This window comes from Agelaius tricolor, unplaced genomic scaffold (assembly GCF_023055355.1).
Source record: "Agelaius tricolor isolate 1412-34295 unplaced genomic scaffold, bAgeTri1.0.p SCAF_25, whole genome shotgun sequence".
Taxonomy (NCBI): Eukaryota; Metazoa; Chordata; class Aves; order Passeriformes; family Icteridae; genus Agelaius; species Agelaius tricolor.
The window spans coordinates 7,517,918-7,543,230 of record NW_027269285.1 but is presented as its reverse complement, the minus strand read 5'-3'; the positions used below and the strand labels follow the sequence as shown (position 1 = coordinate 7,543,230).

Below are 25,313 nucleotides of genomic sequence, written 5' to 3'. Positions count from 1 at the left end.
AGGCACACCATTAAGAGGTTACATATAAAACTATCACAACCCTCCAGTCTTGAATCTGACATGACTTTGATCATTTTTGCTTGACTTTGATTGTTTCTGCTTCTCTTGGTCATTTTAGACAACTTAAACTCTTTTTACTGCCTACATTTTCTGAATTCTACAGGCAAATCTCATCCTGCTGAGAACTCACAGGCCTCCCTAATCTCCAGGAGATGTTGTGCCTCCAGAGCTCCTGCCTTGTTGAGGTCAGCAGCCATGCTGGTGACAGCTCTGTAAAACACCCTCTGGAGCTCCCCAGCCCACAGAGGACAAGGGCCTGGTTGTGGATGGGGGAGGAGAGTTGCCATATGCCAATGCATGAGCAATTTTTGACTCGCAGTCAAAAGCATCCAAAAATTCTGTGTGCAGGATTTTGTGCCATATGGAGGAATTGTGATTTGGCCTTTTCCCCAGCTGTATCTCATTAAGCAAAAAAGGGAAGAAAAAAGGGAGGACATTCTTTTCTTCTGTGCAAATCTCTCCCCAGAGTTCATCTTCCTTTGAGGGACAGTTCATTGCTGGTGCCTGGAAAACCAAGTCTGAGCAGAAGGGGGCTGTAAGAATCCAGGTGCTTGAGGACAGGGCTCTGTCCAACCCAAAAGTTTTTTTTGTAAATCTTCTATACTTTGAACGTGACTTCTTTTGGAAAGAGGGAGAAGTGCTACAGAGAGACAGGACTGGTTCTACAGGGCTAGAAAGAGCAGAGTAGAAATAGAACCTCATGTTCCATGAAGTCTGCAGGGGTGCACTACAGTAAAGGCTGTTGTTTCCATGTACTGCAGCTTTTTGCACTAACAGCATTTTGCTTGTGAGCTCTGTGGTCTGTTTGTGTGAAAGGTTTGTTTAATCTGAGGCTTCACTGAAATTTTGTCCTTATCTTTTTTATAGACACGGATGTGGCATTACCATAAGGCAGACATTAACATGGTTTAATGTTACAGAGACAATCCCATGGCTGGTGTCACACAGGTGACACCACATCCAGGTTTCAAAGTTACAAAGACACACAGACACCTCAGATCCTCTGTGCTTCTTTCCGATCTTCCTCGATGTAGAAAGATGTCAGGAGGAAAAATCCTCCTCCAAAGACCCCCACAAAGGCACAGGTGACAAAGCTGTACTGCATGCTCCTGAAACTCCACTGCAGCGAGGGCACGTTCCTGGCCTGGATGGCATTGGAGATCTGGGGAGGGAACAAGGCTGCATTAATCTGGAACAGCACCTCCACCCTCTCCTGCTTTAAACAGACTCTTTACACTGTGGGCCTTGAGAAAAATAAAAGAGGCAGACAGGGATGAGAGTCTGCTCCCAAAGTTTGTCACTGCACTGCTCTCCAGCTTATCCATCCTTATTCTGTGATTCTGTGATTCCAAAGGGTCAAGAAATCTCAGGTTGTTTTGCACTTTCAGTGCCTCCAGTCACAAGAGCAGGAAATATGTTTTACCATTTCCTAGCCCACCTCCAGACTGCCAGCACAGGCTGGGCATGGGGCAGTGACCTCTGGCATTTCTTGATCCTGTTCAGTAACTTCTGCCTCCCTTATTGGCATCCAGGGTATAGAAACAGGAGGTCAAGCAGCAATATAGGCACAAACAACAACACTCATTAGACAGGGAAAAAATGGAAATTAACCTAAGACAAGACTGGGGTCTGCTTTTGAGTCAAAAGGCATTTGAGGAGTTATGGAGTGACATTGTGAGTAAGTGGGAGGAAGAAAATACCAGGCAGGTGCTTTTTGCACTGGTGGGACAATGAGGTTGTAAAGGCTATAAATGATACACATTAATTTTATTTTTGTAGACAGAAGGAAAATCTGATTTCCAGAAACTCAGTGAGATTCAACACTTAACCCAGGAACCTGAAATCTCTTCTCAGCATAAACAAAGAGATAAATGGTGAAAGCAGTCATTTTTATTCCCACAGTTGCTCTTGAAGGTTAGAATATACTGTGTGACTTGAAATGCATAAATACAAGACTCTTCAACCTTTACTGGGTTTCTATGATTATTTATGGCAGTTTAGAAAGATAAGAGGAAGATCAACTCTAAATGGGTACCTAGGGATTACAGCAAGCATAATGGCCATGATACAAACCTAATACATTTAATTTTAAAATGCTTAGAGAAAAAAATCTCTGAGGTGCGGAGGGAAGAAAAACAGGCTTTGAAAAAGAAAATTCCCTGATCCTTCAGCCAGATTTTAAGCTAAAAGTTTGGCTGAAGCAGGTTAGGAAACATGGACATGAAAGTAGAAGATTTGGTGTTTAACCATCAGCAGTCATGGGAAATGTTGGTGTGTGGGCTAACAGAACATTCCAGGGGACAATGTGGGTGCTCAATACACAGGAACCCACTTGGACACAGAACAGTTTTATTCCTGGGTTTAATGCCTCTGTTCTGAGATTAATCTCATCTGGTTAAGCTTTTTTTAGGTTTTAGGGTTTTTTTAGAGTCTTCACTCTTTCAAGAGCTGCTCTTTAAGGTGACTTCTGCAGGATGCAGCACAAAGCCTCAGTTCTGCCCGTGCCCCAAAGAGGGCAAAGGACAGAGGGCAAGAGGCACAAACAGTTTAATCTTTCAGGTAGAAAGCTTAAATCAATAGATTGGTCAAAGGGAGAATGAACTAGACACATTTCAGCTTTTGGGGTACCCCCATTTTTGCATGCCATCTCAGCCATTTTCCACAGAGATGTTGGTTGTTGTGGTCCCACACATGTACAGTCAGATATGTGTGAGAGCAGGAGTTCCCTAACACCAAGGAGCAAAGTGGTTTCTTCATTTGCCAAAAAAAGAAAGTCAGCAGGGGTAATCCCTCAGGGAGAGAGGCTCTCTTCTTTGCCAGACAGATGATACAGTTGAGCCTCTGGTTTCACCCAGCTGAGGACAAGGGGAACCTCCTGTGTGGCTGGGCCAGCAGCAGCTGTGCAGGCACAGCTCACTTGGCCATTGCTGGCCCTGTCTCACCCTGACACTGGTAACAGGGGGTGAACTCTTTAAATAAACTCTCATAAAAACTAAACTTTAAATCACTGACAAAGACTCAATCTCCCATGTCAAGTAAAGCAGAAAACTCAAAATGGGTGCTTTGTTAGCTACTGTGTCTTAAAATAAATGGAGGAAGGAAATGAGACTGTCAGAGTCCACTGGAACTAAAATTAATGAACTGCACAGAGAAAGCAGAATGAAGCTGGTTTGCACAGAAGCACCTAAGATCAAGTAAATGTAAGAAGGGCAGAGAAATCAGGTCTCAAGGAATGTGGGAATTCAGGGTTAAGGTGATTTGAGACCAGAGCTTCAAAGGCCAAGTAGTATCTAAAGACAACCACTGCACCCCTTTTGTTCTGATTTTCAAGACTTATTGCAAGATTTCAAACTTCAAGTTTTGAACTAAGTCTTGGGTTTTAACACACTGAATTAATTTTCATGAAACTCACAAACTTAGCAGAAAGTGCTTAAATCCTATGACACTGTCCCTGCAAAAATGTATGCCTCTAAAAATATATGAGTCTGTAAATTTCTACACACTGGATAGAACTATTCACACCAACAAGCAGTGTCAAAGGACCAAGTGCTTCATGCAGGTCAAAAAAAAATTAGAAAAATGTCTCTGGTCCTAGACTCAGGGCCAGCAATTTGAGTAATTTCTGGTTTTGGACCGGGTAGTGCCTATGATTCTGTGAGTATCAATTTCTAGAAGTTTTACCCTAAGGAAAATTCAGTAAGGAGAGAATTCACTTACAGCTCCAATGAGGTATGGGCTGCCTGCATCTCCCAGCAAATGGCTCACCAAAATCTGCAGGGCAATGGCTGTGGATTGTCGCCTCGGTGCCACCACGTACTGAAACACAGCACAGCCCACAGAGAGGGAACATCAACACAGGGAACTTCAGCAGTGCCCAGTGCTCCAGAATATCCCAGAGACATGGGCAGAGCAACACTGATGTATTTCATATTCAAACACTCTTTACAACTTTGTAAGACAAATTTCATATTCAAACACTGTTTAGAACTTTGGAGACAGAAAAGTTATTCTGAGCAAAAAGGTACACTGCATGTTTTGCTGAGGAAAAAAAACATTCAAGAAAGGAAAACACAGGAGAAAATAACAATAAAGTAACTAAACTGTGGCTCACATGTGTCCATACACAGCTCAGAGCAGCTTGTACAGATCCATTTGGCCAGGCAACCAGCAGAAGCCTCCAGGCAGTATCCCTTGCAGTCACAATGATTTGCTAATAAGGATTCAGCACTGACAGTTTCTCAGAAAAATATCTTATGACCTGGTCTAGACTGCTGAGGGAAAGTGGGGTGCCTGGTACCTGGAGGAGCTGTAAAACATGGCAGCTGAGGCCTTGCAGACCCCTTGAAGACTGAAGGTGGGGACCCAACCTGGCAGACCAGAAAGTGGCTGGTGATGTTTTGATGGTATTGCCTGTAACTGGGAAGCACCTGAGACACAAGGTACTGTAGTAACAACACCTCACACTGATTTGTTTTTCAGTGCACACAGTTTAAATAACAAGCTGGAGAAGAAGATGTGGTGCACATCCAGAACATGGCAAAGCATCATGTAGATTAGAACAATTTTGTCAAGTGAAATATAGTAATTTCAGGGCAATAAGAGCTCTATGCCTGTGCTACTGAAGATCAACTCTGCCTGAAGAAGCCTTTCAATAATACATTTATGCAAAAAGCATTCACAGTCAGAATGTTTCAGAAGCAATTTCAAACCTTCATACCTCTGTTTTCCAACCAGACTTGATTATATCAGAAACAAAATGCTTAATGTTTTCTCAGTCCTCTATTCCACAGTTTGGGGGGTCTTCTTGAAACTCACCTAAATGTCACTGAGTATGTCTCACACACTAATTAATAGTATGATTGGTGTTTTACCAAGGGACAGACTCAAGGTGTATGATCTATACTGTGGCTGTATCACTGCCTTCAAGGAAACATTAACATGCATGATAAATTTGGTTTAAAACTAAAAAAGACCCTGCTCCCACATTTAATTTAGAGTTCTGGTCCTGCTTACTACATCCTGCAACCAGTTTCAGTAGAGAACCAGAGAACACTGGCAGTGCCCCTCTTAGGCACTTGGCCTCAACCCTGGATACACAAATCACTCTTAAACCAGCATTTCTGCACCCAGCAAGAGAGCTCTGAGCAGCTGGATTAGAACAGGCAACCTCCTTCCTTTGCACATGTGCACTAATGCATAACCTGCTCCATTCCTATTCCTCCAAAGCAGGTATTTCTAAGCATGGATAGAAGATTTCTTTCTCATTAGGAATATTTCCCTAGAGTGCTTCAATAATAGTAAATATTAGACCAGAGATGCTTTGGAGATCTCTCCAGAGTTACAGAAAACCACTGTGATGTCATGTTGCCAAAACACTGCATCCAGTGTAGGAGCAGAGTTATGTGAGATTGGCTGTTCTGAAATCCTGGTTGCCCATGGTATGGAGGAACAATCCAACAGCTCCTTCTCACTGAGACCAAAGCACACCATGGCCTAGACTGAGGCTGTGCAGTTCACCCACTTTTTTTTCTCTCAGAACCTACCTGGATGATGAGCATGCACACTGTGTGAACAGGCTCTCTTGTGCAGAGACAAAAAAACGACAAGAGGAAACTCTGAGCTTGGGGAGCAGACCTGGCTGTGGCAGACTGTACTAAACAGGAGACTGTCAGCTCTTGGCTCTCTGAGGTTTTCATGTCATCTGTCCTAGACTCAAATTTCTTTTATGGATAATGACAGGCTGTGTTTGAGAAATGCAAATCAAATATTGTTATGCACTTGATATATCATGGGCATTGCAAGCATGAGAAAAGCTAAATGTACTTTGGCTCTGTCAGTGCCTTGCACCACTTCCTTACTACCTTTACCTAATATCCCATATCTGCAACTACAAGAGATGGAACACGACTGTAACAAGAAAAATACAAGAGAAGGATGGGGTGTTTCCTAAAGTTTCAGGGCTCATACAAACTCTGCCTGTGCTATCACTCAGGTTCTTCTGCACAACAGAAACTATACTCAAGAGCTCAAGGCACTGTGGGATTCACCAGGAAAAGAATTAATAAAACAGTCCCACAGGGACTCTGAAGAAGCCATGGCGTCCTGCTTGGCCACAGGGACTGCCCAGGACCCCACACCTTGGCAGGAGTGGAGGTGACATCCTGCACCCTCCTCCTCTGAGGAGATCCAGCCCAGGTGCCTGGACAGAAGCAGGTGCCCCAAACAGGTGCAGTTTGCAGATCCCTTGTTGTTGCACTGCAATTTCCTATTTTGCCTATCCCATCTCCCTCAGGTGTGCCAACCTTTCCCCCTCCCCCTTTTGCCCTCCTGCCTAAGAGCTGTCCATCAATCTTAACAGGGCAGGGGCATCGTGTGGTTGGCAGACGCTCCTCAGGTCTGGGCTCATTGGCCTGTCCAAGTGTCTGTATCCCAGGAGCCTCCCCCTCCTCACACCTGGTTGGCCCTCACCTGTCCCTCCCCTCCCCCTGTCCTCGGGGCTTAAAAGGACACGAGACCACGTGGCTGTGTGTCTGTCTGAGAGCTGTTACCACATTCAGAGGTCTACCATGCTGAAATAAAACTCTGGATTAAAGACTCTATGACAGAACCCGCTCCTTTTCTCTTCACTGCGGCTTGAATCTTTTCCACCAAAGGTAAACTGAGTTCCTATTTTGCCTGGATTTGTTCTGAGTACCCAGCTGCAGCACCCAGCCAGCCAAAGGTATCTCTGAGGTGAAAACGCCACAGCTGCCGCCTTTGGTCCAGCAGTGAGGCCAGGCGAAGCCAGGCAGGACACACCCGGAAACATTCGGGGTCTAATATTTAATACCTTGTGCTGCCTCTGGAGGTTTCAGAGACTCCCCTGCAGACTCTGCCTCAGAGCTGTCAGCTAAAAAGGCAGATGGATCACTTGGTGGTTCAAACAGGCTGGTGAACAATTCTGTGTCTCCCAGGGCACTTCCAAAGACAGGGACACCTTGGTAGCCTTCCCAAACCCCTCCAGTTCCAACATCTCCTACACTGTTAGCTGCCAAAACCCTGCAAGACAGAGTTCCATAACCTCCCAGATGGCAAACGTGTTTCACAAGGAGCACTCCAAGAGCAGCCTCCCAATAAACCAGCAAGGCAGCTACAGCACTTCTCCACTTGCACATGAGGACTGCAGTGGTTCAGCAGATATCTTTGTGTACACTGAATAGAAGGCACAAAGGTGGCTACATGCAATGCCTCTTGATGCAGCAGCCACAAAGGGAGGAAGTCCTTATCATTCAGTCAGCATCTTCCTTGTCTTCAGCTCCACAGGTCACAGCAGAAATGAATTCCTGGCTACATTGTGTGGTTATAGTGCCATGGGAAGAAAGAAAACTCATTTTCATGGCAAACTAAGAGCATGCATTAGCAAATCCAGCTACATTATCAGAGATCCTACCAGTTCATATAGGAAACAAAGCAGAAATTACTGCTGTTATCTATGGCACCCTTCAGTCAATATAACAGCAGTAATACACTGAACTCCTGGGGTTTCAGCAGGATGAAACACAACTCCCAAGTAAGATTGTCACTGAATGAGCAGACAACTACAAATTCAGCTCAATTCCATCATTTTCTGATAAAACAATTAGTAGCATTTAGAATTCAAGAGATCCAACCCAAAGCACATTTGTGGTAATAAACTTGATGTCTGTTCCCAGGGTAACACAGCACCCCAGAGCTCTGCCAAACTTTTCACCTCCCCACTTGTTCCCAGTTGATACAATATTGCTGGTAAGTAATCTTACAATATTCTAAAATAAATGGAAGTTAGGGATGTTGGTCACTTGGGAGACAACTTCCTTCTCTTCTAGATTTACATGGATCCAGGATATGGCAATGATGCTCCCCACAGGTTTCCTGCAGGCTGCAATGTGATGCAGCATTCCCTCAGACAGCTGAGATTGGAGTGATGGAACTGAACAAAAGCTCTCTTTGGATTCAGGAAGGAATTGAAAGAAAGAGCTGATAGCAACTACCTGCCTTGCTCTCCTCACCATATCACCATTTCCTAACTCAGTGATGTCACCTTCCTCTTTAACGGTGACAGAGGACAGAATTAAAATACAGATGTAGGAGTTCAAAGAAAAGTAAATTGAGAAACTTAAAAAAGTTGGTGCCTCAACTCATGTGAAAAGAATGGCAATGGTATTTATACTTGTTTCTGGTGCAAAAAAAAAAAAACCCAATTATTCCAAAATAAACTGAAATAGAAGATAGATAAGTAAAACCATCAGTCTGGACCAGTGATAGTTTTTCTGCACCTGTTCACTGCTGCAATTATCTCATAGGATAATTCTGTCTGACCATTCTGTGAGAGTTAAATAAGAATCAAAACCCTCCTGGCTGCTGGCTGAGATTTTAAGCAAGCAGCCAATTGACTAATGCTGACTGCATTATTTACTATTTTATTAAAATTCCAGAGTGCAGAAAACTGACATGTAGAGAGCAGCACCGTGAAAGAGAACATAATGCACAGTCAGTGTCAGCAGGGCTTTGCTGAAGACCCATGAAATGTAAGTAGCTCCATTCCTTCATCTCAATCAGGATGTAAAGAGAGGTTCCTCAGCTATGAAATACAAAGATAAACAGACTCACACCAAGGCAAGGTCAGCAGTGGAAGGAGAGCCCTGCAGTGCTTCACAGCTGGTTCCTTTGGTCACTAGAGAGTGCTCAGCACTTGGCAATGTACTTTCTGATCCTTTTACTCTGTAATAGGGATACTTTCATCTCTGCTCAGCTTGTCCACTACCTGGGTTCAGTTAGCCAGTAGAGATACCAAGAAATTTGTATATCTGAGCAATTCAGACCACAGTGCCAGCAATTTCCAGCTCCTGTGATAGCAAGGGCCAATGACCTGTGCTCCACTGGAGCCACAGGCTGCAAGGTTTTTTCCTGTCCTCCTTGTGAACTGCTATTGTGCATCACTGCATGTTGTGCTACACATGAATGCACTCACTGTGGCTCTTAAATGAAAATTGTATTATGACCATGAAGTTTGCAGCAGCAAATGGATTTCAGCTCCCTTAGAATGAAACACTATTACATAAAATGGGAAACACTCACTTGACTTTTGCTTGGGAATAAACAGTCAAAGATCTCTGTTCTGCTGTCCCTTAACTTTGTGCCTTCTCTCACTTGTCCTGATGGCTTTACACAATTTTCCCACCTTCGGTGCCACCTGCAGCAGCATTGTGCCTGTATCACACTTGTCTGAACAGTCCCTGTCTCACAGGCAGCTTCCTGCTTGAAATATTTGGGTTACCATCACATCCACAGTTTCTCAGCACAGGGATCCCAAAGTAGAGTTTGGGTCCCTTGGGTGATCTACTCCTCATAGAAAAGGGTGGTGTCAATTTAAATATTTTGTCTTATGCCCACAGGTAGCAACAAAAAACCTGTCAATCATATAAATAACTTACTTTGGTATTTAAATCAGCTTCCTGCAGTCTATCAGATATGAGCATTTCTTTGCTTGTTGCACTGATAAACCATATTCAACTTGTTCATATTATGGATTATTAAAAAAAAAAGTCATATAAACTACTTGATAAGACTGTCATGCTCTGTGTAGTTCAGCAATCACAGTATCTGCCCCAGGCTTTACACAGACATCTATTACTGACTGTGGAGCTACAACCTAAATGAAAGGTTGCCAAATTTTTATTTATAGTAAAAACTCTAGTAAAATTACTAACTCTAAAAACCTTTGAAATGATAAAAAGAAACTGCTCATCACAGTCTAGACAAACTGTGCTACAAGATGTGTGCTTTTCACATCACTCCTTTCTAAAGAAATTACTGCTGACAGAATCCAAATGAAACCATGCACTGCTATTCCTTGGCTTGTGGTGTCAGCCCTGGAATTCCCAAGAGCCCCTGAAGCATCACTGCTGGCCTGATGCTCTGGAAGTGTAGCACAATTCTGAATTGGACTTGCAAGAGCTGGAATTCATCTGCACTGCATTCTGAACTAAGGGAACTTGCTAATAGTTCATGGATTATCAACTTTGCCTCATTTGGATCATCCTTTCAAACCTCTGGAAAACAAATAGAAAACCTGATTATAGGCACAAAATGACCTTGTTTCTGGTGCAGACCATTGTCTAGCAGATATCTGACAGCACAGGGCTGTAGAGAGGCCCAAAATACAATGGGTACAGACAGCACTAGAGAGTACCATGTGCATGAGTTCAATCCAAATCAGGACATCTTCCTGGGATTATAATAACCTGGACCACTGCAGCACCACACCCTTACTGCCTCTGGCATCCTTGCCCAGCAGTACATTGTGGCAGTGATTCCAAGCAGGATACCAGGAAGGGGATTCCCTGTAGGAGTTTTTTCAGCTGTCCCCAGAAAGCCACAGAGATGATGCAGGCTTAGGAACAATATTACATTGTCAAAACCTTGAAATAAGGAAATAGTTTAATGAGCACTTACCAGCAGTATGTCTGTCACAACAGCCCAGTTTACAGACAAAAACAGTTCTCCAAATGCAATAAAAATCTGCAAAACAGAAAAAAAGCAGTGACTATACTATACTATACTATACTATACTATACTATACTATACTATACTATACTATACTGTACTATACTATGCTATACTCTGCCTTGCCCTTCCATATTGTGAAGGTGAGGCAGGCTCACTCACTGTGCTTCTCTATGCAAGAGTTGTCCTACATACCCATTACTTCTAAATTAAACACCTCTGTCTATGCTTACAAACACTAACTTAATCTTAAAGGTGGGGAAAAGAATCAAAGAAGGTGTTTGAGTCACAAATGCTCAGCAGAAGAGCCAAAATAGGAAACATACCACCCTCCCAAATTAACTGCTATGAACTACTGAACCCAAGAAGAGAAAAGCAGGATCCATGGAAGAGAAACATTGAGCACAGGTTTACAAAGTGCACAGGGATGCAAATGAAGCCAAGTGAACACCTCTGGGCCAGTACAAGTACTCCTAAGGGCTCCTTCAGAGAGAGAACTTCCAAAATGGGATGGACTCCAAGGAACAGGCAGTGTCAAAACCTGGGTGTCCTGTGGGAAATCCCTAATCCATCACAGATGGAGACCCAGCCATAAGGAAAAGGGGTAGGGCACTGAACAGTTCTTATAGCTGAGGCCTCAGAAAATATTAACCCTTTCAGCCAGCCCTGGACACAGATTGGAGCAGCCTGCCCAGACTAAGAGAGACTTAAAGGAGGAAAAGGATTAAAGTTACACCATTGAGGTGGAGCAGTGCTAGAAAGCACAGTCTCTTCAGAAACAGGCCAAAAGTCACATGGCAGCTGGCACAATATTCTTATCTGCTAATCAGACTGATGGCACATTGTTACAACAAGCACTGGGTTTGGTAAGATCTTGGTCACAATGTTGTCCCTGGTTTATAAAAACACAGCCTAGGAAAGGCACAGTGACAAACTCCAATGTTTTTGGAGTGGTGGCTTACATCCTCCTAAGGAGAACTAGAGCTAGAATACCCAGGATACCTATAGATATCCTGTAGGTAATAGATATAGATAATAGACTAGGATATCCATACATCCTGTGGTTCTTGTCTGTCCTGTTCATTTGTTTTCTTCTCCAAGCCAGTTTGGGGAAAACAGTTCCTTGAAGTACTGATATACTTAGTAGAGACCATTATCCAGACAGCTTTTCCTTCACAATGCTTTACATATGGATATTATAATTAATATATTATTATTAGCTATAAGGAAGAAATTCTTCCCTCTGAGGGTGGTGAGGCCCTGGCACAGGGTGCCCAGAGCAGCTGGGGCTGCCCCATCCCTGCAAGTGTTCAAGGCCAGGTTAGACAGGGCTTGGAGCAGCCTGGGCTAGGGGAAGGTGCCACTGCCCATGGCAGGGGCGTGGAACTGGATGAGCTTTAAAGTCCCTTCCAACCCCAAACCCTGATTCTATGATTCTAATAAAAGGTATGTTTTGGTAGTTCCAACCAAATATATTGATTCACTCATCTATCACAGACTGGCAAATTAAACTGTTGTTCTCTACCTTTAATGACAAAAAAATCCCCTGAGGAACACACTATGAGTGGAGCTTGTGGGATTCTGAGAAGCAGAAAAAGACAATGGCTAATTCTTCTGGGCACTCAGATCCCCACTATTGGATCCAAAATAATCTTCACATTTCACATTCTGCTTTGTGTACACACACTCAGACAGGCCAATCCACTTGTGTTTTCTCTTGGTGTAAAGGTGTTTTTCCACAGGAATACACATTCCTGATGAGTCAGAAGGAAAACCTCTTTGAACAAGCATTATTCTTAGAAGCAAAAAACATGCAAAAGTGCCCTTTTGCAGAGAACTGTTGATTACTGTAATTTACTTTACTTTACATGTTAATCATGGTGATTTTGGCTGTGGAGTCACAGAAAAAATGCACAGGAGTCTTTCCCCAGCTGTTACCAGATTACAGTTGAAATAGGGTTTACATTCAGTTCCCTCTTACAGGGATTTTTTTGTCATTCCTAGTAAGTTTCTGTTTTCCCTTTAACTGAGAATGGAATTTAAGTGATTTATACTTCAGTTTGTATTGCCAAAAGCTTGGCTTTGAAGACAGGCTGGTGATCTGGGCCTTTGAAGGTGAGGGCTAAATTATTCTTAGCAAGAACAGTGTGTATTGTACAGTCCCAACCACACCAACCTTTAAGTATTCAGAGAGCAAAAATAAATAAGAATACTAAACTAGGCACAGAGCATTAAAAATTAACATAAGATTGAGACTTGCTTTAACTACATTTTTGCATAAGGGACATGTTTCAACACAGCTAAATGCATAGTTACTATTCTCTTCTTCAGTGTGGGCACTCTGCAGGACCCCAGGCCCAGTTTTTGTGCTCTGTCTGCCCTTTATACTGCACCAAGGACTGCCCAGTGGGGCTCTCACAGGACAGACCTCAGCTATGGGAGCACCAGAGCCCACAGCTTACCTGGATACCTTGCCACAAGCCACTGAAACCTCTTGATGGTCTAGAAGACTGCAGAAAAATCTGCAAAACCACCCCTCGTCTCCTCCTCCCCCTTCCCCTTCTCCCTAGGATGCCAAAAGACATTTTGCTAATTGTCACTTACAAAAGTGGAAAGGATGTTTGTCTGGGCCACCATCAGAGCTATGTAGAGGCACAGGGCAGACATGAACATGCTTGTGGCACAGATCAGAGGATCAGCTTTGTTGTTTATCTTCCTTAAACGTCTTGCAGCTTCTGCCCCAGCAATAATACCCAAGATTCCTGTCCCAATGGTGATGCCTCCAAATATTAGGCTGGTGACAAAGCAAAGGATTCAGCTGAGCATAGTAAAACTGTACTGTGGAAAAATAAATGGTGTTAGCTTGTACCTGTAGTTTCAGAGGAATCTTTAATAGGGAAGTTGAATTTTATTCCACTTGATGTGACCCTCCCACTCCGTCTAAATGGATGCAATCCCAAGCTCCAGCTGAAGCTATGGCTTTGCAATGGTGGCTGTATCCCCTGGAGAAGACATTTTCCCATTTACAGAGCAGGTGTTATGCACCCAGGCTCAGGGAGGGCTCTGCTCAGTACAATCTGGCTTGGACATGCTGTGATTTAGAGGAGACAGAGTCATTGTGCTTACCCTGTGAATCAATCTAGCCAGCCATGCCTGAAACACAGATGGAGCAACCCTGTATCACAATCTGCTGCCTTGGAAGAGATCCTGGCACGTGGAATGATCCACATCTAAATTACAGCCCTCTGCTTAGCACAGCTGAGATGAGTCACTTCTCTGACTATGGGAAACACCTACCACTTCCCAGAAGAGTTCAAAGAATACTGCAAAGGTAACTACTGCCAGGTCCACGTAGCATTTTCTGAACACAGGGTTTCCAATACTATTCAGCTTTGTGTGTCTGCAAATGCAAATGTGTTCTTCAGCAACCACAAGTTCATGTTTTAAAAGAACATGTCTGAATAGTTGAGAAGATTCAGCTTCCAAAGGGACTTGCATGTGTGCTTTTGTCTCTGTCCCAGTGAGACCCCCCCAATGACAAAGCAAATCTCTTGCACAAGATCAGTGGTGCCACAGCACCATAATTCTCTGAAGGCAAGCAGGGGCAGGATCAATGTATTCTGAGCACAAGCACTTCTGAATATTTTAGAGTGCTACATGGCAAGTTCTGTGCATTTTCCTGAACTTTTTCTAACTGCAAAGCAAAGTAACCAGCTGGGACATGATCTGTTCCTTTAAACTACAGAACATCCACTTCTTAATTTCTTTCCAGCTGATTAGGAAGAACTTAATAAGGCTACAAGGAAAAAAAAAGGTATTGCTATGCAGGATAACAAACTTTAAGAAAATTTGGACTCTCCCTACAAGTTCTTTAGGATTCTGATCCATCACTGACTATAGCTTGATAGTGACATTATAGATTGTCACTTGGCAGAATAATCTCAGACATTTGTTCAAGAGAGGCAAGTTCCAAGGTGACATTAGTTGATTGAAGCATTCATGGAATTGTGTTTAGAATGTTCATGTATTGTAAACTGTAGTTGAAATAAACCTGCAGCTGGAATAAAAGAGAGTGGCCAAAACTAAATCCGAGCACAGTTCAGTTGACAGGGAGTAGAAAGTACAGAAGCCTAGTACAGGGGAAAGGCTCCTATGGGATCCTTTAGGGTCTGAGAATGCTCACTTATCTCTCTGATCTGTTTGAAAGTGTTTGCACAAAGACCTGAACAAAAACTTCACACTGCCTATTTATCTACCTTGAAAGGACTGAGACTTGAATCAGTTGTGGTGCCATTTGAGTCTGTGTTTCCAAGGAGTCTGAGTGACACAGTCCTGATCCTTAAACAAAGTCTGAAACTGCTCAACAGCCAGAGGGAAAAACATCTTTAAAAGTATCCCTGGGCAGGTCTGGTAATGTGCAGCTCAGTTCCTCCAGCACCATCAGGTCTGACATAGTTTATATTCTGTTTCTTTACATCCCCTTGGAAGAACAGTCCAAAGCCAGCTTTATGCTGCTTCTGGCATGAGCTTATGCCAAGGTTATTTTTAAAGCATCCTATAAGAAGCAGTACATGAGGTTAAACTATCAAATGCTCTGTTTCACTTCCCTGAAGACCATGTCTGCTCTAACAACACTACTGTGGAATAATAATTCAGACGTGGATTAGAAAACAAACTAGAGGCCAACACCTTCAGATTAACAAAGGAAGTACTTAAACTGCATCTGTGAACAGATACAGCCAAACATCTTAAACTGTTCAGCTTCCCTCATCTGCCTACCCCGAGCCAGACTCCTGGGCTTCACTCCCTTGCCTGTACTGTTCATTGATAAGTAATGTGCCACTGGTGGCATCCCTGCAAGGACAATTCCTTTCCCATGGAAGGATTCTGGGATGACTCTTCAATCCATCTGGTTTTGCTACAACTCAGAAATCACATCTGAGTTGACTCAGTTATTCCATTGCAGAAAAACAGAAAAATCCCATTAGCAGAGGATACATTCAAGGGGTGATTACTGTTTTTCCCTTTCATTGTCATTACCTGGAAAGGCCATGTAATAAGCACTTAGTTCTCTGAAACAAGACTTGGGATACCTCTGGAAGAAAGGGATACTTGTATGGAGACCACTGCCAGGAGTCAGTCCCAGTGCTCACTGTGACTGAGGGAAGCTGTGAAGACTCAAGAGGAACACAATATATATTTGTATTCTGGACAGCACACTGTGAAGAAAAACTTCTCTTCCTTGGTGGGGAAAAGGGATCTACAAAAAGGTGTGTCAAAGTTTGAATGACTACTTCTAAGTGTTTTACTAGTGTAAATTCCCCTTCTTATACAATATTTGATACTATTCATGAATCTTCATTGGTCTGGACATGCTCTGTAAGCAGAGCTCTGCTGGCAGCTATTCACAAGATCCTGGTTTGATGTGATGATCTGATACCTCATCAAAATCAGCAACCTTTCTTCAAGCTGGGAGCCACAGTGAACTCACCAATATGGCATGGATTACAAAAACAGAATAAGAAGAAGATAATAGGCAAGTTACTAAAACACAGGATTTAAATATACTTAAATGGGTATTTAAATAACTTGAGGTGCACAGTCATTTGTCAACTAAAAACTCCTTGCTAAAGCTGCTCCTTTTTCCCCACAACTGTTGCTATTACTGCTTCTTCCCACTTTACTTAAATAGGGCTGGCAGCATCTTTCCAGTTAACTGAGTATTATAAACAAACAACCAAAGGGGAGTGTCTCAGATACCTGGAGGCAATTAACATTCACACCCCATTCCTTCCCAAGAAGTGCCTGGTCACAGTCATGTGCAAACCCAGGGCACTGGGAATATTTCCCTGTCTGCTCTGGGGTGCCCTGACCCACAGGGCAGCACTGACTTTGACCCTCATCCATGGAGAAAGTTTCCTAGGCTTCAAGAGAGACTGGAATCCACAAAAGTGTGAAATAGATTGTAGAGAGCAGTGTAGGTGTATCACTGGGTAAGAAATTGAGGTTCTGGGATTTTTAGTGTGTAGTGGATGGAAGCAAGATGGAGGGCACAGGGTGTCATCCTGGGCTTCTTCTTCATGGGTTTGGGTGGCTTTTTGTAATTGGGCAGAAAAGTCCCCATTGCGGGCTCTGAGGGATCAGTTATTGGGTTAAAAGGGAAAATAATCCAGGTGTCAGCTCTTAATTGGATGGTTTAGTTGTAAAAGACCTTGGAACAAGAGATTGTTGGCCATTTTGTGGCCAATATGAAAAGCTTCTTTCTAATGAAAAGCTTCTAATGAAAAGCTGCCACACTCACAGTAGTGAGACTGTTTTACTGATAAGAAATAATAAACACCTGAGTCCAAACATGAACTATCATCTCAAGTGCCTTCAAACCAGACCCAGAGAAACCCACAACTGGAACCACCACAACATCCTCCCTTCCCCTCTGGAAAGCAGCTGTGACTGAGCCCCCTGCAGTGTTTCCAGAATGCTCCCAAGGCACAGCTCACCTGTTAGATGAATTGCAGGAGTCCTGGAGGCATGGTGGGACAAGGCCCTGGACAACCTGAGCTCTGTACAGAAACAGTGGCATCCACATTCCCAGGGCTCCAGTGACAAAGGCCATGGCAGTCAGACCCAGTGAGGAACAGACAAAACTACAGCTGAAAGTAAAAAAAAAAACCAAAAAAAAACCTACTGAGAGATATTAGAAAGAATGGTGTGTGAGGAAAAAGGGAAAACCTACCTGCAACACCCAGGATATAGCAATAACACAATAACAAAACAATATGTTCAGACATCTTGCAATCAAAATCCACTCCCTTGAATATCTGAACTCTGATCAGGCTTTATTATGAAATTCAACAATAAAGCACTAATTAGAGCAAAGGGTATGACCCACTGATTTAATGTTAAATCCTGGTCTCTTGCAGATTTCATGCCAACTTCTGCCAAAACAATTGCTGTGAATTTTTTGATAGCAGAAGTATAACAATAGAGAGTGAGCAAGAATTTAATGGCTTAGTACCTAAAGGAAAGGGTTCTATGTTCAAGTCTAAATGTTTCTGTAACCAGTATAAATGAGAGCAACATCTGGGTCTGGGCTGGGCTGGAGCACTCCTTAACTCTACCTGAGTAAAAACAGACTCAATCTCCACAGCAAGTTTCAGACAAAAGGAGAAACATTTTTGAGAACTGTCCAAACCTTGTCTCCTTCCTGCCCTATTCTAGGAGAAAATTAAAATTTTTGCTGGACTCTTTGGCATTAATAGTTCAGGAGAAAACCCCCTTTGAGGTCAATAGGGATGTATGCTGCAAATGATCAGGTGACCACCAAACTAGAGGATTTGTGAAGAAATGAATGGAATTCTTTGTTTCCTAAAGGTAAAGTGCTCTTGATTAAAAGTGGAACCACATAGTTCTTCAGCAGTATGTCTTTATGTTTTGGAAATCAATTGCCCAAGGAAAAGGAAATGGGAATCGATTGCTAAAGGAAAATAAAATTAAAATATATATTTTTACACTGGAACATCTCTGTAGGAAAGAAACTTTGCAGATAGTCTAGTTGTTGAAATGTCAGAAAGGTTCATTTGGGTTTTTGATTCAGGAAAATTTATTTTTTTATTCAATTCAGGATGTAGTGCCTACAAATTGTGATCCGACAAAACTGATCTCTAATGTACCCGCTGATCAGGATGTAAAGAGGATGCAGATTTAGCGGGCAGTTAGAAAACGCTGGATCGTCTGGAAGAACACTCCGAATACAAACCATGTCCCAGGAAAGCAAATCTTTAAACGAAAAGCGTTGGACTGGAAAGCAGCGGCAGGCGCAGGCGGCTCTGGCGCAGCTGCACAGCGGCACCTGCTGTTCCCAAAGGCGGGCAGCGCCTCGTCCTGCCCTGGCACCGCCCGGCACCGCCCGGGGCCACAGGAGTGAGCGACCTGTCCGCTCCGCCCTGCAGGTCAGCTGCATCTTTCATTTTTGTGTGGTTAAAAGGAAGATGGCATCTGCCAGCCACAGCTCAGCCCATCAAAACACGTGGATAATTACTTTATAAAGATATTGGGGTCCCACAAGCTCTGACCTCATGCACAGCAAGGTTCCCAAATATAACAGAGTGCCTGAAACATGCTAATCCAACTTTCCTCAGGTGCTAAGAATTATAAATAAATTTACACCAGAAAATTATGCACTTTTACTAATCTAGCTTCTGTAGGGAAGGGAAAATTTAGTAGAAAGTAGAGCTTTGGATTCAAATAGGAGCAATCTGCCATCATAACTTCATCCCCTCCTCAAAATGGGAGGATAGAAGAAGCCAAGAAGATTTTTATCTCTTTTGCAGCATTCCTGTAAAAAGTGGAAGATTTTTACTAATGGTGTTTCCATCCTCTTGCATACAGCATGTGGCTCAAAGCAGTAAAGTGGGACTCAATGGACATATTTCTCATAATGGAATGGTGACTCCTCAAAAGAGGGAGCCCTTGTAGCTCAAACCACTTACTTCTTCACAAGTGATCCCACATCTTGACACCAACTGGTCCTAGTAGCTCTATATACATCTGGCTTCTCATCTGCTCCTCCTATCATGCCAGAGATGCTGAGTGCTCTGTGGGCTGCTGTCTTTCTCTGGATCCTGTGAGGGACCAGTAGAATCAGGAGAAGCAGTGCCAGTCCTCCCATGCAAGGAGTTACCTGTAGACACAAGGCTGGTTAGCTCAAAGATACCAGGTTTCTTATAGTGAGAACTCCACAGCAATTCCAATTGCATTACAACCACTATTAGAAAACTGCAGATATGTTCAGAAATAGATGTGTGCTGGTTTAGGTCATATTTGTAAAGAAAAAGAGTGACTTTGGTGACTTTGAAGAAAAGATAATAGACCTACCTCCCCATCATACAGATACCTGATCACTCCTCCCTCAGATTTAAAAAAAAAATGTGAAGAAAGAAAACTGTACTGTATTCTAGCCACAAACACAAGAATCACTGATGCAGTCACCAATGTTACCTGAATAGCATCAGTGTTACTCCAATAAATACTCTGCCCCACTCACCTGCCTGTGCTAGCTGATTTTGTATTCAAAGAGGTTGTTCCCAACAGCATTCCAGAAACCTGGTGCTACCAGTATAATGATAATTTTGCCTCCAAATTCCTCTGTTTGAGGAGGTCTTGGTGCAGTAACAACCATTCCAAATGTGCCCTCAGGTAAGAGGAACATCAGCATCTGCCCTGGCTGCTGTACAATTTCACCTACACCTATCAGAGCTAGGCAGAAATCTGTCCTGCAGGAAAACTTCCCCTAAACACCATGTTCCTGACCTGTCAGAGAGTAGGAAGTCCTCCCACTGCTCACCTTTAACATAATGAACATAAAGAATCCAAACCCCAGTGATGATTTTGATGTTAGAGTGAATGAAAGTGACTCACCCTGAATGCCCAGTGCCAGTCACCTGTGCTTTTTGCCATGCCAGCTGCCAGCATATAACCACAGCCACTGCAAACAACAGAGAGGAATGGTCAGTGAGCACCAGTGAATCTTGGATGGCTGAAATGACATGTCCTGCCAGCTAAGGAGAATGTTCTGTCATAGTTTTCCAAAGGGATAAACAGAAATTACCCCCATGGTCTGTGCTTGTCTGCTTGCCAGCCAGCATTAAAAAGAGAGTCTAAGCTCCTCAGAGCAGACTGGAGATGATGACAGTAATGTCCCAGATTCCCCTTGGAACACATATTCTGTAGAATGACACTGCAAACCTGGATCAAAGAGCCCATAAAACATTTTATTACCTACTCCTCCTGTGCTAGCCAAAGGAATTATGCCCTGCAGGAATTTCTTTAGTTTTGATCTGCCTTCTAGGCCAGCCTTGGCTGCCTGCTCTGATACAGAGTATGCCTCTAAACCATTTGAAAAGCTCTTCTCCACCTTTTCTTCAGACACAATGTCAATTTAACTAAAAGAGGAGAGGGAAGTACCAGTTCTTCCTTGGGAGACATTTAATGGAGGATTCTTGAAAAATCTGTCAAATAAACTAATATCTAAAAGCTTTTGCCTTCCAAAACACAGAAATAAGTTACATACTCTCATGCACATAGTTATTTTAGAATTGATTCAATATTTTATTCAAAGCCAGAGTTTCCAGAGTCGAGATTCTCCCTAAAAATGTTAGGGGGAAAAAGTGAATTTTTCTCAAGGTAAGTAGAGAAATACACCTAATCAGCTCTATTCAAACTTGCCAAGGAAGTGACAAATCTCTTTGTAAGAGCCAATGAAGAAATACATCCAAATAAATCTGATTAGGGCTCAGAGTGCATTGAATTGCAGGTGTGGTCAGACAGAATTTCAAAAGGCCACTGCAAGAAACCAACCTGCCCACTGGAATGAAGATGTAGAAGATAGATAACACTGTGGTCCTTTTTCCTTCCTCAAACAGGTCTGCAATGATGGTAGGTGCTATAGTGGAGTAACTGGCAGAGCCAATGCCAACCAGTCCTCGTGAAAGAACAAATATCCTGTAATGCTGCAGGGAAAAGACATATTATAGTCAACAAAAGTCCATGCAAGAAAGAAAAGAGGGGCATTTTAGTGGATGAAATCGACCAGAGGAAATCAGAATTCAACTGCCTTTTGCCTGTGTCTGCATTCCTTCCACTCCCATCTCACTGCTTGGCTTTCTCTCTCTGCACAGCAGTGACTTCTCAGGGTGACACCCAGAGGGAATTTCAGGACAGGGTGGATAGAGCATATGTAACCAACAAAGCTGCCACACTGTAAGGTCATAAACAAAAATCATTCAGGACAAAAATAAAACCCTATCAATCACAACAATAAGGTGTGGGTTCTCTCCTGCCTAGGCTGGACTCAGAGTCCTAGAGTATATTTAGTCCAAGCTTAAGGCTCGGGAAATGAACAGTCACTGATGCTTTTCCAAATGTGATTAGAGAAGAACTCTATCAAGTCTTGCAAGATGTATGCAGGTTATTTTCATAGCACCCTCTAAAAAAGCAACATACTGACTGAGTGATGAATGAGCTCCCCAGGGTCACTCCAGACCAGAAGAAAATCCCAGCTCCAAGGATGATCTTCCTGTTGTAGCGATCTCCCAGGTATCCAAAGATGGGGGCAGCCAGCATGTAACACAAGGTGAAGACTGAAAATCCAACAATGAACAAAGACAATCTTTATCTAAATATTTTTGTCATATGTGCTGCTCAGCCCTCAGATATACTCAGGTTATTTTATGGCAGGCGTTAAAGGCAGGCTCAGTTTCTAGGACTAGGAGGAGGATTGATATTTGGAAAAAGACAAATGCAGACTCAAAATACCTATTCAACAATAAAATGTATGTGAATTGAATTAAACAATGTGAATGTATGTGAATTACTCAACTTTTGTAGTTTTTGGGAAACCCTTCATCTTTTGTGATTCACATACATACTGTGGGATTTTTGAAGAACCCAACTCCAGTGTGACTTTCAGTTTTGCATTATAATCAGCCTGCCCACAAGTGGAAGTGAGCAATACTACCTACAGGAGGAACTAGAGGAGCTAAGTAACTGGACTGTGTTTAAGAGCACACCACAGAGGGGCAAGGCAAAGTCAGCTCTCTGAACTGAGGAGATTTTATTACCTGTCTGCAGTAGACCTGTCTTCCCATCACTGAGCCCAAAGTATTTCTGTATATCCAACAGGATCCCTGCAACAGAGGCACACATTGAATGGCAGCAAAGCACCTTACTTAGTCCTGGTAACTGCCAACCCAAAAACAGGGCTTGCAAGAACTGCAGCACATTTAGATTTTAGTTTAGATGTAAGCCATTACTGCCCCACAAGCACGAGATGCACAGAGAATTAAAACTTCTTATCACTAGAGATAAAATTAATGATCTTCCATAATAAGGGTCTTAGGAGAGTTAGTTTACCCACTGTTTCAACCACTCCTGTTCTGCTTCTTTTGCACCATTAGCACCTAAGAACATGAAAAATTTAGAGTTCAAAGTTTAATGGACACAATGCACAATGCACAGAAATACTACATTAGAGGAATTCAGGTTTGGTCTCATAGAGTATTTAGAACAAATCACAGCTAACAAGACTGGAACAGAACCACAACTTCATCTCAAACTAATATTTACACTGAGCACCATTAAAATGTAATCCTCTCCACATAACTAAAATATAACCCTGCCAGATCCTGGCAAATTACAAAGCATTGATTTGAGCAGTTTGGTGGACAAAAAAGAGGGGTAAAGGTCTGCATGGTCACTAGTTTCAACAAACTGAAATCAGCAGACAGCTAAGGGGAAGAGCTTGTTTTCTGTGATGCAAACCCTGTCAAAGCCTGAGAGCAGAACTATCCGGAAACCACAACTTGGTAACTGCTGCCAGTTTACTTCTGAGCAGATGCTCACACCTCCCCTTCCTCCCCTTCCTGTGAGCTGAATCTGACAACATGGTCACACACTGGGACAGCCAAACTCAAATGCACTGTTGCAAGAATTCTGCAGTGGCACTGAATTCTAGCAGTGAATAGTCAGTATATTGCTGTGCATAAAGTGCAGCTTACAGACTTCCCCATGGCCCAGGAGTCACAGGACCAAGTAAAATGTGCTTTAGTCATGTAGGGTAATTAAAGGGGATGTTTCAAAGGCATGGGCACTATCCCCAGCTCTGCTCTTGAATGCTTGCATGTCCCTGAAGGTACCTCACTCACAAGAGCATGTGGGAGAATTTTAAGCTCTTAACTGGTTCAGGAGCCCCTGAATAGTTCAAAGCCTGGAATGAGCCAAATGGCTTCTTGATCTTAACCCTCCAAGATCTTGATCTTAACCCTTCTAGCATCCAAGCTCTTCCTTGAAGGTATTTTCATCCTCTTCTGTCCCCTGCCCTTCTCCAAGAAAAGTTATTTGACAACAGAATGCACACACAGAAGTTTTTCACCCACAGCCTTGCAGTGACATTCAGCATGCACTCCTACTGCACTCCTACTTTGCTTCCTTCCCTCTTGTGTTGTTAAGAAGTACTCAAAAAACCAAGCTCAAACTCTTCAACCCACTCCACTCTCCATTTCTAAAGATACTGACTGAATGTCCCAAATTTCTGAATGGTTGAAGTAGCAAAATAATCACTCTGTGTACTGTAACTAGGTATTAATTCCAAATTCAGTAATCCATCCTTTGGGTTTTTTCAAGGTTTAAAATATTTCTGTTTCCCAGGCCACTCAGAAGTAAAATACAGCAAGCTCACAACAACTATTTTCCCTATTTTCTAAATCAGATCCCTGGAAGCATGGGAGATGCTTAGGAGTGGTCCTAAATAGAAGAATTTACACAGACCACAATTTATATGGGAGAAAAAACCCCATCTTTTCCCTCCAGTTTACTATAAGCAACTCTTGGTTGTTTTCAGCTGGGAAAAAATAGTTTAAAAATCATATTTTGGAGGAAGGATATTATTTATTAGACAACAAGTCATAACTTGGGTGGGGGAAGGCTTAAGGAAGTGGGTCTCTATTCTTTTTCCACAATCATGTTTCACTCTTATTTGCAGAAATCACACAACTGCCAGCAGCTCACAAGGAAGTTAAGCCTCCTCTAAGCAAACTAACATGGATAACAAAGTTATCACAAAGACCACATCGTTTCTGAATTTGTAATGGAGGGAATAGCATCAGTATTCTTCAGATCAAGGAATACCACATAAATCTATTAGATGCAAAGAAGACCTTGTAAACTGCTGTGCACAGTAAAGAGAAGCTCCTTACTCACACTTCTGTAGAATCCAGCCACAAAAATGGACCAGTTGCCCTGTATGCTAAAGTCTGTTTATAAGAGAACTACATTTTAAAGCATTCTTTTATTTTTATAAGCATTCTACTAACTATTAATACCTAATAAATCCCTCCTACCTAATAAATCCCTCCTAGGTATTTCCAGATTTATAACTGGAAGCTTCATTAAGAGCATGATCAACAGGTTAAAGCAGATAAATGAGAGAAAGTAAAAAGACATAAAGCATATCCTTACTTTAGAAACATTTGTAGAGCTGCTAAGAACTTAAATTTCTTTTTCTTTAGAAGAGGAAAATGGGTTCTCACCTGGCACAATGAACCAATCAATGAAATTTATTAAATTCCCAAAGCACAGCACGGCAACTACCAGGTAATCCCTCTTTGCTGAGCTGTTCCTTGGCACAGCCACTGATGGACACTGGGTCCCATCTGCTGCAGCAGCTCCATAACTCTGTCCCTCCAACAGTGGCTGGAGCAGCAGGCTTGTGTCTTCATGTTCACAGGGGGGTTGCATGTCTCCAGTGCAGGCACTCAGCAGGGATGTTGAAGCATTTCCTCACACAAAATTGATGTGTTGGGGCTATGAGGAACTTCAATCACTACGGTCATTTCCGGACTGAAGCACAGCCACTAAGAACTGAAATGCTCCTTGCAGTCAGAAGAACTTACAAAGAAAAAAGCTGCAGTGCTGTGTTTTGCAAAAGTGCTGAAAACCATGGCCTTGAAGACAAGGCAAAGTAAATGTAAACAAAAACAAAGTATTCCATTGTGCACCCAAGAAATAAAACAACTCCACAGTGATCACACAGAAACTGCAAATGCAAAAATAACAGTGTTCTATGTTGTCGGTGAGTTGTCAGAGCTAGAAATAGTCTTTCTACAGAAGAAAGGGAAAAAGAGAGAAAGAAAGATGGAAGGAAGAAAGAAAGAGAAAAAGAAAGATGGAAGAAG

At 42.7% G+C, this 25,313-nt stretch overlaps 1 protein-coding gene across 1 annotated transcript; it reads right to left on the bottom strand.

The window, feature by feature from the left end:
* Positions 1-415: 415 nt before the first annotated feature.
* On the bottom strand, positions 416-25,313 carry LOC139600067 (protein spinster homolog 3-like). The gene is made up of 11 exons (XM_071447933.1): positions 24,669-25,313; positions 22,203-22,268; positions 21,586-21,722; positions 20,941-21,092; positions 20,002-20,068; positions 19,074-19,264; positions 17,082-17,234; positions 13,189-13,378; positions 10,534-10,599; positions 3,778-3,876; positions 416-1,222 (listed from the first exon to the last, which is right to left on the bottom strand). Exons 1-11 carry the CDS (start codon positions 24,874-24,876, stop codon positions 1,055-1,057), a joined length of 1,497 nt encoding a protein of 498 aa, XP_071304034.1. The 5' UTR covers positions 24,877-25,313; the 3' UTR covers positions 416-1,054.

Bases quoted from the DNA above. Each gene is read 5' to 3' on its own strand.
- LOC139600067 (XM_071447933.1), bottom strand. From the start codon at position 24,876: ATGCAACCCCCCTGTGAACATGAAGACACAAGCCTGCTGCTCCAGCCA. The intron at 3,877-10,533 runs GTAAGTGCTCAT...GCTGTGTTTCAG, and splicing joins TTGTGACAGACATACTGCTG to TACGTGGTGGCACCGAGGCG. The intron at 1,223-3,777 runs GTAAGTGAATTC...TTCCCTCCCCAG, and splicing joins GCCCATACCTCATTGGAGCT to ATCTCCAATGCCATCCAGGC.